The sequence below is a fragment of the Heloderma suspectum genome, chromosome 8 (genome assembly GCF_057233095.1).
Source record: "Heloderma suspectum isolate Gila_16-S chromosome 8, 16-S_ref, whole genome shotgun sequence".
Lineage (NCBI taxonomy): Eukaryota > Metazoa > Chordata > Lepidosauria > Squamata > Helodermatidae > Heloderma > Heloderma suspectum.
Window position 1 is genome coordinate 10,483,176 of NC_139465.1, and position 17,358 is coordinate 10,500,533.

The 17,358-nt window shown below is 46.0% G+C and overlaps 1 protein-coding gene across 1 annotated transcript in view; it reads right to left on the reverse strand.

Moving 5' to 3' along the window:
- Positions 1 to 17,358, reverse strand: part of LPCAT2 (lysophosphatidylcholine acyltransferase 2) — a 61,816-nt gene that overhangs the window by 21,410 nt on the left and 23,048 nt on the right. The window contains exons 4-8 of the mRNA XM_084812867.1: positions 12,295 to 12,407; positions 6,800 to 6,860; positions 6,183 to 6,241; positions 5,970 to 6,004; positions 727 to 781 (exon numbers count right to left, since the gene is read on the reverse strand). Coding sequence (XP_084668993.1) covers positions 727 to 781; positions 5,970 to 6,004; positions 6,183 to 6,241; positions 6,800 to 6,860; positions 12,295 to 12,407 — 323 coding nt within the window. The remainder of the gene's footprint in view (positions 1 to 726; positions 782 to 5,969; positions 6,005 to 6,182; positions 6,242 to 6,799; positions 6,861 to 12,294; positions 12,408 to 17,358) is intronic.

Below are 17,358 nucleotides of genomic sequence, written 5' to 3' on the forward strand. Positions count from 1 at the left end.
TTTATTTATTTATTTATTTATTTATTTATAATGTTTTGGGGACACTTTTTTAAAAGTGAACCCTCTCAATAAATAAGCATGGTTCAATATCACAAGCTCATCAATTTTTCTAGGTAAACAAACAAACAAAAATTGCAGTGCCTTCCTAAAATCAAGAATGTTTACTATTTTCTAAAAAAGAAAACAACAACAAGAAGAAGCAATACTGAAGTTGTAATTGATTTCAGCATTTCTCAAACCTTAACAAGCTAAGCATCCACCTTTCTGAAGCCCATGTTTTCCTATTAATATTCTGGCAACAAAATAGCAAAACATGGGCAATCGAAATGGACGGGCTCATCCACCCTTAATGTGAATCAGTTGTCAAGGAACAGCCAAAAATCAGAAATGCAGGCAAGAATCTTGTGGCATCTTAAAAACAGAGAGGTTTATTGTGGCAAAAACTTCCTTTGGCTGTAGCCTGTAGCTCGCTTCAAACTGGCCTCTAGCCCATGCAACCTGATGCTGCAAGGAACCTGTCCATTTTAGGATTCCATGAGGCCCTTGGTTGTGGTTTCCTGCACTCAACTACCTCTCTGCAGCTTCTCACAGACATAGACCAAATCAGCATATACTAAAACATTTGCAAGAAGGCAGTTTCTTTATTGGGAAAGAAGGGGGAAGAAAAACAGACACAGCTATATCAGCTAATCCAAGTTAAAACACCAACATTAGTCTGGTTCTTACCTCAACTTCAACTTTTGTAAAGAGCTGGCACAAAGTCAGGGCTAACAACTCTTTGCTGGAAAAGAATTTTTAAAAAATAAAACATGGTTGCTATTAAGCAAAAAAACTGGAAAAATGAATCCATTTGGACACATGTAAGCACCTGGGTTTTAAGATGTACACTACAAATCAAATTGTCACCACTTTTAGAAGTCACATCCAATAATAACCATGCCTCGCACCCATCCCTTAAATAATCTTTACAACAACCTTGCAAGGTAGACTATTATTCTTCCCAGTTTAATGATGGGGGTGGGAGGTGGGTGGGAATGAGAAGCTGAAAGGGACTTTTTAAAACCACCTTCAACAGTCAATGTTAGGGAAACAAGTTTTGAGTCCGGAGGTTCTTCCTCCTCTTTCAGCAAAAAAACACTTCCTCCTCTTCTAGCAAAGGAGAAGAAGAAAAGAAGCCCCAAAAACTTTGCTGAGGTATATAACCTTGGGGCAGGAATAAGAGGTGATGGGATGAACAACTCTGGTTCAGGCTACTGTTAGAGGATTCTAGGATTTGAAGGTCCCCCGTCCCCCCGCCCCACACAACTCCTTGCAAAATCGGAAACTAGCAGAGCAGGGGAAAAGATTCTTGATCCCACCCTCTGTTACGTGTGCGCATTTTCTACATGCAGGAAGATTTCACCAAAGGGGAACATTCATAAATGCAGTCACCCATCGGCAATCTAGACTGGTGCAGTCCATTCTGCTGCATGTGTCAACTAGGCCTAACATCCGAGTTGGGGTGGCTAGCCTTGCCTCCACTCCCCTTTCACCATTCTGGGCTCTTACAGAGAGGAACACCAACCCCCTTAAGACTCTACAACTACCATCTTTTACAGAGTATGCAAATGAACTGGTTGCTCAGCCGTTTTCTCCCCCACTCCCCACCGAATAAACTGGCAATGAAGCACACTCCTCAGCCTCCAGGGATGGCCCAAGACATTTTGCTGCCTGAGGCAAAGAACAATTCAGTGTCCCCTCCTGTCCCATAGATAAAAAGCCAAATGGAGTGGCAGCTGAATATTTCTTCAACGCTGACGATGCCGCTGTGTCCACCACTGCACCTAACGGAAACAGGGTGTAGGGTAGGTTGCATGCTTCGTAGCTCTCTCTGCCAACACCATTCTGCCACCTCCTAGCATCTTCTGCCTGAGGCAACTGCTTCACTCTGCCTAACGGCAGGGTTGGCCCTGACAACTCCAGCCAAAACCGCTAGCCACCTTCACTTAGATCATTTAAAGCAGGGGTGTTGAACCTCTTCCAACCCAAGAGCAGAACTCAATTTTGGAGACGCTCTCATGGGCTGCATTCTGGTGGTGGGTGGGGCCAAAGGCAAAAGGGGTGGGGCCAATATGTGCAGAAATACTAAAAATAGCAGCATATTTTAGCTTAAAGCTCGTAGTGCCAATATTAAGCTGCAAGAGAGGTATTTCAACGTTTTAGAATGGGGGGGGAACTGTGCAAAATCCAGGAAACGGAGGGGCCATGGCTCAGTGGTACAGCACCTGCTTTGCATGCAGAAGGTCCCGGGTTCGATCCCTGGCATCTCCAAGTAGGGCTAGGAAAGAATCCTGCCTGAAACCTTGGAGCGCCTTTGCTGCCAGTCAGTGCTGACTATACTGGGCTAGATGGGCCAGGGGTAAGACTCAGTACATGGCACTTCCTGTGTTCCTATGCTCCTATGAAGCCACCAAATGATTGGCAGTTCATAGGGGAAAGGAGGTGGGACCAGGAGGAGGTGGGGGGCTGGAACTGGAAACCTTGGTGGGTCAGACAGGAACTGCAAGAGAGCCAGATTTGCCCCACTGTCTTGAGGTTCAACATCCTCCCATTTAAAGGTGGCCAGGCCATTAAAGAGAAAAGCATTTCTGTTTCTTCAATAGTTGCAGAGAAGAGGGAAGTTCAGTGCATGTGGGTTCTCTTGCCGCTGCAGCTTGATGATATGACAAACTGCCTTTGGCAAGCTGCCCCCACTCTTCTACACAACTACGTAAACTACAGGAGTCTTGTCTTGTAGACAGTCTCCCCAGCCACCCACCCACCCTTGCTGTGTTTAAGAACAGACTTCACCCTGAGGAATAAGCAAAGGCAAGCGAAAAACACTGCTGAGGAAGTTTCAGAGGGGAAGCAAACTGGATAGCAATGTGATTTCTACATACTCCCATTTTGTAACTGGGTGGGGTTTTTTTCCTCATGTGATTTTTACATACTCCCATTTTGTAACTCGGTGGATTTTTTTCCCTCATGTCTACAAACGCTCTCCCTCATTGAAATGCTTGGTACCATGCTGATTTACAGTTTATCCTCTTAAGTGAATAGCGCTTTGCACGATCAGAGATACAAAATGTTTCTGTCTGCCTGTAACTCCGAGTGGTGGTTGTCAAAGACGGCTGTGTTTACCCTAACATGGCATCTGCTTAGAGAAAACAGCCATCGACTGAATCAAGAACATATAGCTGGGGCAGGTGAACAATGGAACAATTGTGAATTCGCTTATAATTTACAGTGCAATCCTATACGTGTCTACTCAGAAGTAGGTCCCATTGAGTTACTCCCAGGTAAATGTGTATAGGATCTGCCACTTAATGAACAAAAGCTGCCACTCTTGATCTCCTGTATCTACAAACCACAGCAAGGCCATTTGTTCCCCTCCCCACCCCCGCCCCCACCCTCGCTGGGTACTCCCATTCTTTCCTTGGACTTTGCAAGGAATGTCTAATATGTTTCTGCAGCGTAATCAAGCACAAACTAACGCTTTGTGCAAACCTCATTTTGTTCACAAGCAGGATCGGAAACCCACTTCAAAAACCTGTGGTTTCCAGGCAAGCAACAGTTTGCGGAAAGCACACACAAGCCAGATGCAATGGTTTGACACTAAGGTAATCTTGACATGAAATAATAAGCCAATACTCTGGAGAACCTCACTTTATTATCCAATCACTCCTGCTTCGCTCCTCCCACAAAGCAGGAATGCCTGCAGTGACCAGGAGCTCACAGGCAAGAACAAGCTTAGTGTTATGTCTGAATTAGGGATGTGCATTGCTGGGAGATACAGTTCTTTTTTGACTCAACAGAGTTTCTTGGCATATGCAACTCGATTTGCATTTGAACGCCAAGCTGCCAGCTTTTCCTCAAATTCTGGGAACTTTTTTCTGGTGCATTTTTCTCCCACAGGTTCTGCAATTTGTGCAAATTTCTGAACAATCTGTGGAAATTGCAGACCTGCAAGAGGGGGTGGGGGGACCATATGCAAGATGCCCAGAAAATCTACAAACGGTCCCGACTCACTGCAGACTGAGTTGGGCACCACAGCAGGAACCGGAACAAAGTCCAGTGGAAACTGGGGTTTGGAGTGCGGTATCATCAGTATTCTCCACACCCCAAGGTTTGGGGTGTGGTGTCATCAGTATGCAGATGACACGTAGCTCTACCTCTCATTCAAATCTTCACCAAGGTTGGCCGTAGAATCCCTGTCCAAATGTCTGGAGACGGTTAGTGGCTGGATGGGGAGGAATAAACTGAAGCTGAACCCTGACAAGACCGAGGTACTTAATTAGGGATGGCAGAGAATTTCTACGGATCTCGGGGAGGCCGAATGCGTTGGCTATTTGCGTTACCCTTATTTTCGCCGTAGTCTATGTAAATCTTTACGTAGACTACCTGGGCCCAAATAAGGAACACAAATGGCGGCGCCCATGGGTGCCGCCATTTGCGTACGCACTTTTTTTTCTTTTTTCAAAGTCACCCATGATAGGCTACGTAACGATTTACGTAGCCTATCACGGCTGACTTTGGAAATCTAGCCGTGATAGGCTACGTTAATCGTTACGTAGCCTATCACGTGTGTGTGTGTTTTTTTACATTCACTTTTTTATTTCGTGGCCGGGGAGACAGGGCGCTTCTCCCCGGCCTGAATTTCGGCCGGGCGAGGTGGGGCGCCTCCCCCCCCGGCCTCAACTTTGGGGGGAGAACCGAAGCGCCTCCCCCCCACCGCAAAGCAAGCTGCGGGACCAGGTAAGTGACTTTCGCACATCCCTAGGTACTTTTGGTGGGAGACAAGAGGAGGCTGGGGGATGTTGACCTGGTGTTGAATGGGGTACGGCTACCCTTGAAAGACCAGGTCCGCAGCCTGAGGTCATTTTGGACTCCCAGCTGTCCACAGAGGCTCAGGTGTCAGCTGTGAGCCGGACAGCACTTTACCAACTCCATCTGATACGGCGGCTGCGCCCCTTCCTTGGTGGAGATGGCAGACAGCAGCGGCTGGATCCGGACCCGCCAGAGGACCATATGACTCAGTCCACCAAGACTTTGCGGGGTGGCAGGGGGGATTGCTCCATTCTGCCATGGACTCTGGGGGGCCGAATTCACTGGATGTCGGCCTCACTGGAGTCCGTGGCGGAATTCTCCGTCATCCCTAACTAGGAGTCCTGGTTTGGACATAACACTAACCTTTTTTTTTTCTTCTCCTGGAGGGTTCCTGGTTACCGAAGCTGCTCCCAGTGGTGGGAGAAGCCACATGTAAGTGATCAGGCAGTGTGGACCAGCACACTTGCTTGTGAATGGAAAGCCAGGATTCTCCGTAATTCTGGCTTACTGTTTTGCATGAACTTGGCCTAAGTGTGAACTTAGCCAGCCAGCATGGGGTATGGTTTTTTTTCTGACTAAACATGCATAGGATTCTGTCATTAATCTATTAATTTGCAGAATAACGTTTGCAGTCACAGAATCATAGAATAGTAGGGTTGGAAGGGGCCTACAAGGCAATCGAGTCCATCCCCCTGCTCAATGCAGGAATCCAAGTCAGAGCATCCCTGACAGATGGCTGTCCAGCCTCGTCTTGAACGCCTCCAGTGTGGGAGAGCCCACCACCTCCCTAGGTCATTGGTTCCATTGTCGCATTGCTCTAACAGTCAGGAAGTTTCTCCCGATGCTCAGCCGGAATCTGGCTTCCTGTAACTTCAGCCCATTATTCCATGTCCTGCATTCAGGGATGATCGAGAAGAGGTCCTGGCCTTCCTCTCTGTCCTAGTTAGAAACTCCTTTTGGTATGCATTTGATACCATATCTAAGAAGGTTTTATACAGTGCCTCTCTTATTGTTTTCCTGATACAGCACAGTATGGTATAATAAGGTAGCCCAGCTTGCCAAGTACCAAGGGAACAGCTACCTGGGAGAAGAAGTACATTTAGCATTAGGGTGGTGGCACTTACAAGCTGTAGCCCTGCCATGTCCATGTCACAGTATCCTAGATTTAAAAATGAAAAAAAAATACATTATTAGACTTTTTAAAAGATTTTAAAGATCACCTCACACACACTACACTTTTCAATTTGATTTCAGAAGTGGGATGGAGGTTTGGCAAATGGAAAATTTTTTGATAAAATAATGGTGTGGGGAGAAAAACAACAACACAGTCAACTTACCAATGTGTTTGGGTACCGAATAAGCACTGGCTGAACAGGAACACCAGGAAGAAAGGCCCCTGGAAATACAAGTCATTTGTTAAACCGGTCAAGAAAATCACTACGGGGAGAACTTACATGGACTGTGGGTTGAACCTAGAGCAGGGGTGTCAAACCTGAAGTCCGTGGAACAAATCCAGCCCACATGAAGCTCTAATCTGGCCTTCTGGAGGTTGCCCAGAATGCCACACCCTGTGGCCCCACTCCTTTCCTCTGATCACAAATCATTTAATAGTTTCTGGATTTTGCAGTTTTTACCCCATTCTCAAAGGTTGAAATGCCTCTCCCAAGGCTTAGTTACTGACAGTAAGAGCTATAAGCTAAAGTAAAATGGTATTTTTGGTATTCTGGATTCAATATACCTGAAAGATACACTCCTAGAAATGCAGCTCTTAACTTCCCAAACCCCCAAGTGCTCTACACACATTTTTTTAAAGAAGCACCTAATTTTGTAGCATCCGAAGTAAGTTAATCATGTTTTAAATCAGTATTTCAAGTTTTATATGTCCTCTCCCACCCCCACAACCCAACCCACCTCTAGCTGTTCAGAAATTAAGATCCATAAAAGCCTTTCTCACCTTGTTTGAAAGTGATCAGACACGAACGATTTGTACATGTACCTTCTGGGAAAATCAATACCTGGGATATAGAAATATATTAAAAAAAATACATATTGTATTCAACATTAACCGTTGCACAAATTTGATGACATTTTTTCCCCTTGGCATGGCATTGTGCCAAGAATGAACCAGTTCCTGGTTGGAATGAATTGCTGAGTGCAGAATTGAGTTTAGCCTGCTCTGGAGGGTTGTTATGTCAACAGAGAGAAACTCTAAGTATGTTGGCCTGAGTTTCCTGCAGTGCGGTGGTGGGCAACCTGCAGCCCTCCAGATGTTTTTGGATTCCACCTGCCATCATCCCTAGCCACTGGTCATACTGGTCATACACCCCTAGCCACTGGTCATACACCCCAATTCACAAGTGAAGGATCATTGTCAAAGCTTACCCCAACCTGGTCTGTTCCATGTTGTGGAAGCCGATCTTCTATTCCACCTCCTATGTGCTGTATTCATTCATTCCTCAATTGCTTGTCTTCCACCAATTAAAGAAACTACTGAAATGCACACACACACACACACACACACCTGCCGCCCAGGGTGTTGAGCCACTTTCAGCCCAAGGGCCAAATTGTATTTTGGAGAAGCTCATGGGGGAAGGATTTCAGTACTGGGTGGGGCCAAAAGCAAAGAGGTACAGATGAGCGGTGGTCAGGGAAGGGGGGTACAGTCATTAAGGGAACCCCAGAGGGCTGGAATGGGACCCCAGTTGTGCCACATTTGGCCTGTAGGCCTGAGCTTCTGCACCCTGTTCTAAAAGAATGTCACTGTCCTATAATAAGGGATGTGTGAATCAGCAGAACTGGAGCTCCCCTAAGTCATCTGAATTCCATCTCAAAGCCTGTTCTGACTGGAATCCATACCACAATGGAATGGCTGTGGCTCAGCGTGACACAGCACATGCTTTATATGCAGTAGGTCCCAGCTTCGATCCCTAGCATCTCCAGATAGGGCTGGAAAAATTCCTGCCTGAAATTCTGGACAGCTGCTCTCAGTCAGTGTTGACAATACTGGGCTAGATGGACCAAGGGATTTACTCAGTATAAGGCAGCTTCCTGTGGTCCTGTGTTCCAGATTGTGAGTTTTGGGATTTATTTTGTTTTTGCACGAAAATCTGTGCGTATTTTCATGCATTTTTTTTCTGAATGTCCACATCCCTTGTGCACCTCTTTGAAATGTAAGCATTCTTCTCCCGTTAAATGAAGCATGTCCGTGCACATTTTTCAGAAGTATGCACATTTTCCAAATGTACGCATGACGTCAAACGCATTTGGGGGGGCCCTGCGAATCACATTGCGAGATCAGAAATGTAAGGACTTCGACCACAGATCATGTCCAAGTTCTCTCAAGCTGCGACCTGGGTGAATCCTGATCAAAAATGAACTGAAATGAATTTCTCATATGTCCTATAATAGGTTAGCGAAAGTTCAAAATGTCTCACAGCAGCTGCAGTGTGCAAAGCAACAGGGTACATATTGTATGGCTGAGTATGAGCTAATTTGGTACTGAATGATCTGATTTAGCACTGCCTTCTGACTGTTGGTCCATCTACGCAGCACTGTCTCCACAGACTAGCAGTGGCTCTTTCAGGGTCTCAAGTAGATAAAGATCTTTTCTATCAGGGCCTATCTGATCCCTTTAAGTGGAGATGCCAAGGATCGAACCTGGAAGTTGATGGATTCAAGTCATGCATTCTGCCACCAAGCTACGGTTAGGGATGTCAGTCAGTTGGAATTGGGTTCCTTTTTGGCTCGACCGAGTTCTGCAGCTTGTATGAATTGCTTTGGCTCTGCGAACTGAACTTCAGGCTGTTTCCCGAATGCTGGGACCTTTTTTGCACTTTTTTTTTGGAAGCGGGGGGGGGGGGGGTCTGCATCTTGAGCAAATTTCTGAGCAATTTGCACAAATTCAGCCCTAATTTGCACAAACTGCTCAGAAATTTGCACAAATTGCAGAACCTTTAAAAAGTGCAACATTTCTGGAAAATCTGCAAACTGCCCGACTCACTGCAGATCAGGTCAGGCACTGCAGGGGGAACCTGACTTCTCTAGCTGCGGTCCTTCCCAATGCTGTTTAGTGTGAAACAAAGTTTTGCAGAAACCCTCATAAGGTCATTGCCATTTTTAAGCACACTAACTGGAAAAAGCTGATCAATGATGTTTGTTTGTTCGTTTAAACGTACTGTTTTATTAGCAAAAGGCAACGCTCAAACTTAGGTCATCTTCCATACTTTTTTCTACATCACAAATTCACAACCCATGCACCAGTTAACCACCTACAGCTTTTGTTTACTATTCAATCCTAACTCTCTCTCTCTCTCTCTCTCTCTATATATATATATATATATATATACATACACACACACACACACATATATATATATATATATATATATATAAATAAATAAATAAATGGACATCCTGCCTCGCTGATTTTTTTTTTTTTAAGGTCAACAGCTTCGATAGCTGAGTAAAATCCTGGTTTCAAGGCACATTATCACCACTAGAGGGCATTCTAAATTCAACCAGCATTTGGCTGAGCGAACTACCAACCTAATTCTGTCCAGCTATCTCAGACAACAAGTCCCATAATCCCCAGGCTGCATGGCCAACTCGTCTGGAGGGCATCAGCTTGGGGAAGGCCAAAGATCTCCTATTCTATTCTCTCTGCCACATTTGAGGATGGGTGATGATAACGTGAAAAGATAGTTGTTGTTCAGTCGTTCAGTCGTGTCCGACTCTTCGTGACCCCATGGACCATAGCACGCCAGGCCTTCCTGTCCTGCGCTCTCTCCCGGAGCGTGCTCAAGTTCATATTCATTGCATCGGTGATGCTATCTAGCAATCTCATCCTCTGCCGTCCCCTTCTCCTTTTGCCTTCAGTCTTTCCCAGCATCAGGGTCTTTTCCAGAGAGTTTTCTCTTCGCATTAGGTGGCCAAAATATTTGAGCTTCAGCTTCAGTATCTGCCCTTCCAATGAGCACTCAGGCTTGATTTCCTTGAGGATGGACTGATTTGACCTCCTTGCAGTCCAGGGGACTCGTAAGAGTCTTCTCCAGCACCACAGTTCGAAAGCATCAATTCTTCGGCGCTCAGCCTTCCTTATAGTCCAGCTCTCACAGCCATACATTACTACTGGGAAAACCATAGCTTTGATTAGATGGACCTTTGTTGGCAAGGTGATGTCTCTGCTTCTTACTATGCTATCTAGGTTTGCCATAGCTTTCCTCCCAAGGAGCAAGCGTCTTTTAATTTCATGGCTACAGTCACCGTCTGCGGTGATCTTGGAGCCCAAGAAAGTAAAATCTGTCACTGCTTCCATTTCTTCCCCTTCTATATGCCAGGAAGTGATGGGGCCAGATGCCATGATCTTAGTTTTCTTAATGTTGAGTTTCAAACCAGCTTTTGCACTCTCCTCTTTCACCCTCAACAAGAGGCTCTTGAGATCCTCTTCGCTTTCTGCCATTAGGGTGGTATCGTCTGCATATCGGAGGTTGTTGATAATTCTCCCAGCAATCTTAATTCCGACCTCTGATTCATCCAACCCGGCATTTCTCATGATGTACTCTGCATATAAGTTAAATAAGCAGGGTGACAATATGCAGCCTTGTCGTACTCTACGAAAAGGTAGAGATGGTTGCAAATCTAAATGATGAATTCTATTTATTCCATTCTCCCCTTCTTCATTGCAGTCTTTCTAGGATGATGATGATGATGATGACAATTTTAAGGGTTGTTAGGAATTTATTAGAAGCTCAAGTTATGGGCACATCTATCCATGTCTATCTGGGAAGTGATTTTGTCACAGTGGGGATAGGGATGTATGGATTGTGTAAAATCTGTTCCGACTGTGTTTTGCGGATTGTCAGACAACTTTTGTTCCATTGTCCACCCATTGGAGGAATAGGACTTTGTTTCTGAATTTGTGCAGATTTGCACAAAATTTCCACAAAATTGCACAGTTTTCCCCCAAATGCACATTTTCATGCCATAGCCTATGGGGGAAATGTATATTTTTGGCCATTTTTATTAAATTTTTGCATATTTTTCTACGACAAAATTTGCACAAAAATCCCAAAGGTCAGAAAAACGGTCTGGACGTCTGCAGAATCCACCCAACAACAGAAAAGCTGGTCCACTGCGGAATCCGTGGGTCATATTCATAAAAAATCTGAACTCATTTGGTTCCATTGTGGATTTCTCTGCCATCCCTACATGAGGAAAAGGTGTTGAAAAGATCCACAGCTTCTCTGCTCCCCACACACAGGCACACTCTCATCCCTCCCTCTGCTTCTTCTTCCCAAGGCCAGACCTTCGACCTCAGGAAAAGGGAAGGGCTTGCGGGGGGGGGGGATCCCCACTCAGATTTACCTCTCCACAGCCTTAATCCCTGGAGGGGGAAAACCTTAGCATCCTATGCCCTCTCAGATGCCGTCTAGGACTGAACCCTTTGAACATTATGAACGGTATATAGAGAGATTTTTTTCCTCCCTCTGTCATAATACTAGAACAGTAGCCCAGTGAAACCAATTGGCAGGGACCTCTGGAACTAGTGCCATTTCATGCATGACACAATTAACTTGTGGGGTTCCCTGGACAAGGTATGGTGACGACACGCAAATTCACAGGGGACAGATCTTTCGGTGGCTGTTAACCACACTGGATCAGTAGCAGGTTGCCTCAGCATATCACATGCTGGGGATGAAAAGCAGGGGAGCAGTATTTCATTTAGCTTTATTTACTGGCTTAGATGGCTTTTGAAAAAAACATAGACAACTTCATGAAGGACAGGTCTTTTAAGCACAGCTGCTGAATAGCCGTTGCTGGAGGTGGGGGGGCATGGGAGGTTGTTGAATTTATGTCCTACATGACTACCTCCCCAGTTTATCTGGCTGACCACTTTTGGAAACTGGAAACTAGACAAGAGGTACACTTGATCTGATCCAATAGGACCTAGAGATGTCAAGAATTTTAGTTCAGTTCACAAATCATTTGATGATGCCCTGTTCACAACCCCGAGTGCAAACAGGAGCGCATGTTCTCTGAAATGTTGACAGATTCCTGAGCTTGTGCTTGCAAATGCACACTTTTCCAAATGAGTGCTTTTCAAAATGCACACTTTTCAAACTGCACATGTTCACATTTCAGTCAATGGGGGGAACGTGGGCACTTTTGAAAAAGTGTACCTTTCCCATTTGACTGAACAACAACAAAAAAACAGGTTGCACACGAGAATGGGAACGAGCCAACACAAGCTTTAACCTGAAGTGTGGAGAATTTTGGCAACCCCAAGCATTCCTGGTTCTCTCGACTCACCACTCTCCTATATTCTTAAGACGTTGTCCATTGATCCAAGACAATTCTCTTGAGCTTGTACTGTCCGGATGAAAGATGAGGAACTATTTCTCAAAAATAAGACTCAGCTTTTCAGCAAATAAATGAAACCTAAGCTCATACCTGGGGCCACTGTTCTCCCGAAGTTGCTCGTCTCTTTATTTCATTGATTGTGTTCTTCCGAGAATCAGGATCAACACGGGAGACCAAGACGGGCTGGAGCGCACCTAGGATCCCTGTTTAAAAACACATCCATAAATAACCAGCAACAAGGAAAATCAAGTGTGCTACCATGGTTGGTTGATACAAGTGTCTTTTGAAGAACCTTCAAAAAAAGAAACGATAAGATTTTGCAATTTCTTTAGATTTACAGTGTATAGGGGCCACATCTGGCCTGCCTGGGATGCCAATCCAGCCCTATGGAGTACCCCATCTGAACACACACCTTTCCCCTGGCCCAACTGCCTTTCCCCTGATGTCAGGGTTGGATCAGAGCCCAGAGAGCCCCAAAGCAGATCTGATTCTGAGGAAGAGATAGAAACCATGGGAGAGGAACCCGCGCGTTGTTTAGAGGTGCAGCCGGGGGAGAGCCCCTCCCGGTACACATTCCTGAGAGTGATAGGGACCCTGGCAGGGAGAGGGAGGCACACCAGCAATTTCTGGAAGCTAGGCACCGGCACAGCGTCAAGCGGGAGATGGCGGGTGCTGAGAGGAGGCACTTATCCCACTTGGTGTGACAGCAACAGCGGCGCCTCGATGCCCCACGGGAAAGGGGAGGACTCTCTCCTTCTAGCCCATAAGTTCAGAGGTTTCCCGCCTTCCCCTCCAAATGGAGAGCAACTGATTCCTAAGGCTAGAACTCCCGAATAGGCAGCTCTCTTAAGTCTCACTCGTAGGATCAAGCAATTATCATTTGTAAGTGTCATTAGGTTGAATGGAAATAAAGCCTTGGAAAAGAGCCCTATTGTCTGCGTGTTGATTCTGGCTACCTGAGGGTCTCAGAAGGCAGCAGGGGTGACCTCCTGACAGCTGGCCCCAAGCCCTTTCCCCGTGTTTTGGTGGTTTCTCAGATTTTGCAGGATTTCTTCCCCAGTCTAAGAGGTTGAAATGCCTCTCCCAGTTATTAGCAGTAAGAGCTTTCAGCTAAACTATGCTAGTATTTTAGGTATTCTTTTTTCCCTTTTGCCTTTGGCCCTGCCAACCACTGAAATGTGGCCTCCTAGAGCTTCTCTGAAATGGAATTCAGCCCTCAGGCTGAAATATATTCTGCATCCCTACCCTAAGGAACACACAAAAAATGGTGGGATGGGAAGGGAAGTTACCCAGCCTACTTGGATCTTAAAGGTGTAAGGCCAGTCTGTTTCCCGCCTCCCAGCTGAGCAGAGCAGAGCAGATCAGAGCAGAGCAGAGCAAGCTGCTCCAGCTGGTCCAGGGACTACAGAAGCAAGCAAGCTCCCAGAGAGCGAGTGACCAGAGCAAGCAAACAGGGGAGCAAAGAGGAGTTGGCCAGGGGAGGTGCAGTGGTAGAAGAGACAAAGGAGACAAAGGAGACAGAGGCTAAGAGGTAAGTGGGCTGCAGGAAGCCCAGGGGGCTGCCCTTTAGCCTTCTGAGTGGCTGTTAGCTCACCAGGTGCTTCTGAGAGCTCCAACTGAACTGGGTGTGTGTGGCCTGAGTACTCCCAGCAGCTGAGTGGGCGGGAAGCTTCAGTCTGTTTCCTGCTTCCCAGCTGAGCAGAGCAGAGCAAGCTGCTCCAGCTGGTCCAGGGACTACAGAAGCAAGCAAGCTCCCAGAGAGCGAGCGACCAGAGCAAGCAAACAGGGGGAGCAAACAGGAGGTGGCCAGGGGAGTTCGGCAGGAGAGGTCAAGGGGGAGGCCCCTAACATTTTTTTTCATTTTTTTTCATTTATTTTATTTTATTTTTTTTAACTAACTTTTTTCATTTATTTGTCTTGTAACACACACTTCCACACCAGTGGGACTCTGCTTTTAACCTCTACTGAGCAGGCACAGGCTAGTCTAGAACAATCACAAAGCTAGACACAAAAAGGGAAAAGAGGCAATGGAAGGACAGGACTCTCCAGTGGTGGTAACCTGCAAGGTGTGTGCAATGTTCGTTTTCTTGCCTGAGAACAACATGGCCTACACCTGCAACAAGTGCAAGTTGATCACGCTGCTGGAAGAAAAAGTAAGTGGACTGGAGTGGCAACTGTCGACCCTCCAGGGAATAAGAGAACACGAAGCGTTCTTGCTTGGACAGAATGGGGGAACTACAGCAGCAAAGGGAAGACCAGAAGCTTGAAGAGCAACAGCAAGATGAGGCAGAAGTGGGAAATGCTGAGGTGAAGAAAAATGGAGTAGAGGATACTCCGTGGAAAAGGGTGACAGTTAGGAGAAGAAGTAGACACCACTCTGCACCAGTGGAAGCAGTGGAGCTGTGGAACCGATTCCAGGTACTTGCAGATGAAACTGGAGAACAGCCTGCAGAGGAAGAATCACAGGGGAACCTACATGAGAGTGAGCAAGAGGCTGAAGGTCAGTCAAACAGAGGCAATGAAACCCAGGCCTACAACAACAAGAAGAGAAGAGTGGTAGTAGTGGGAGACTCCTTGCTGTGTGGGATCGAGACCCCAGTATGTTGCGAAGACCCGTGGACTTGCCAGGTATGTTGTTTCCCAGGAGGACGGATTAGAGACATGACTGAAAGGTTGCCTGCACTCATTAAGCCCACTGACAGGTATCCCTTTCTTCTCATCCATGTGGGAACAAATGATACTGCCAAGCAGAGCTACGAAGAGATCACGTCAGACTTTGCAGCTTTGGGAAGGAAACTCAAGAACTTTGGGGCCCAGATAGTTTTCTCATCCATCCTTCCAGTAGTTAGAAGAGGGATAGAAAGGGAACGAAAAATACTCCGGGTGAATGACTGGCTACGAAGGTGGTGCCAACGAGAGAGATTTGGATTCTGGGACCACGGGCTATACTTCCTGGAAAATGGACTGTTGGCAAGGGATGGGTTGCACCTCACAAAGGATGGGAAGAATGTGTTTGGCCACAGCATGAAGAACTTCATCAGGAGGGCTTTAAACTGAATCCTACGAGAAAGGGAGATGTAATGTTGGGGGTAACAATGGATGTAGGCACATGCACTGCAGTGGAGAGAAGAGCTCTGATAGCGCCCAATAATAGTCTTCAGACACATGTAGGAAGAAAGCCAGACTATGAAGCACATGGTCTTCGATGTCTATATACTAAAGCCCAGAGTATGGGAAACAAACAGAACGAACTTCAACTCTTAATACAGGAGGGAAATTATGACTTGATAGGTATAACTGAGACTTGGTGGGATGACTCTCATGACTGGAATGCAGCAATTGAAGGATATAACTTTTTCAAAAAGAACAGGAGGAACAGAAAGGGAGTTGGGGTTGCACCGTATGTGAAAAATACATATCTCTGCACAGAAATACAGGAGGAGGAGCTTGGTAGCCCCATCGACAGCATCTGGATCAAAATAAATGGAGCAAAGAATAAAAGGAACCTGGTGGTCGGAGTCTACTACTGGCCACCCAATCAAGGAGAAGACAAGGATGAAACTTTTGAAAAGCAAATAGCCAATGTTTTAAGGAAGCATGATGTAGTAGTAATGGGGGACTTCAATTTCCCCAATATTTGTTGGCAGACAAATGCTGCAAAACATGGCCCCTCCAGGAAATTCCTGACTTGTGTGGCAGATAACTTCCTCCTACAGAAAGTAGAGGAGGGAACTAGAGGATCGCCTATCCTTGACTTGATCCTAACCAACAGAGATGACTTAGTGGATAAAGTAGCAGTTACAGGAACTCTGGGGGAAAGCGACCATGTTGTACTTGAGTTCTTGGTTCTAAGAAAAGCAAAAGCCAAGTGTAGTCAAACACGTACCCTGGATTTTAGGAAAGCTGATTTTAATAAACTCAGAACAATGATTAGTAAGGTCCCATGGCAAGCGACGCTGACGAGAAAAGGAGTCCAAGATGGGTGGGAGCTTTTAAAAAAGGAAATTCTCAGGGCACAATTACAAACAATTCCAACAAGAAGAAAAGGTGGAAGACAACAGAAGAAGCCAATGTGGCTTCCCAACAAGCTTAGGGATGACCTGAAAACAAAAAAGAACACATATAGGAAGTGGAAAGAAGGCCAAGTAACAAAGGAAGAGTACAGGCAGGTAGCACAGAATTGCAGGGATGGCGTCAGGAAGGCTAAAGCGGAGAATGAGCTGAGGTTAGCGAGGGATGCTAAAAACAACAAAAAGGCTTTCTTCAGCTAAGTGCATAGTAAAAGGCAGAGGAAAAAAATGGTTGTTCAGCTGTAAAATAAGGATGGCAAAACGATAACAGATGACAAAGAAAAGGCAGAGGTGCTCAATTCCTACTTTGGCTCAGTCTTCTCCCAAAAGAGGGTCTATGACCCCCCTGGCAAAGGCGAAGTACAGGCTGAAGGGGCAGGATTGCAGCTTGAGATCGATAGGCATATGGTCAAGGAACACCTAATTACTTTGAATGAGTTCAAATCTCCAGGGCCAGATGAACTGCATCCTAGAGGAATAAAGGAACTGACAGAAGAACTCTCAGAACCGCTGTCTATTCTCTTTGAGAAATCATGGAGGACGGGGGAAGTGCCAGATGACTGGAGGAGGGCTAATGTTGTCCCTATCTTCAAAAAGGGTAAAAAGGAGGAACCTGGGAACTACAGAGCAGTCAGTCTGACATCAATCCCAGGGAAAATTCTCGATCAGATGACAAAGCAATCCATCTGGAAGCACCTTGAAAACAATGCAGTGATTACTCGAAACCAACATGGATTTGTCAAAAACAAGTCCTGCCAGATGAATCTGATCTCATTTTTTGATCAAGTAACCTCCTTGTTGGACCATGGGAATGCTGTAGACATCATATACCTCAACTTCAGGAAAGCTTTCGACAAAGTGCCCCATGATATCCTGATGAGCAAACTAGCTCAAAGTGGGCTAGATGAAACAACGATCCGGTGGATCCACAGTTGGCTACAGAATCGGACTCAAAGAGTGCTTATCAATGGGAACTTCTCAAACTGGGAAGAGGAAATGAGTGGGGTACCGCAGGGCTCAGTCCTGGGCCCAGTGCTCTTCAACATTGTTATTAATGACTTGGGGGAGGAAGGGCAGGGAATGC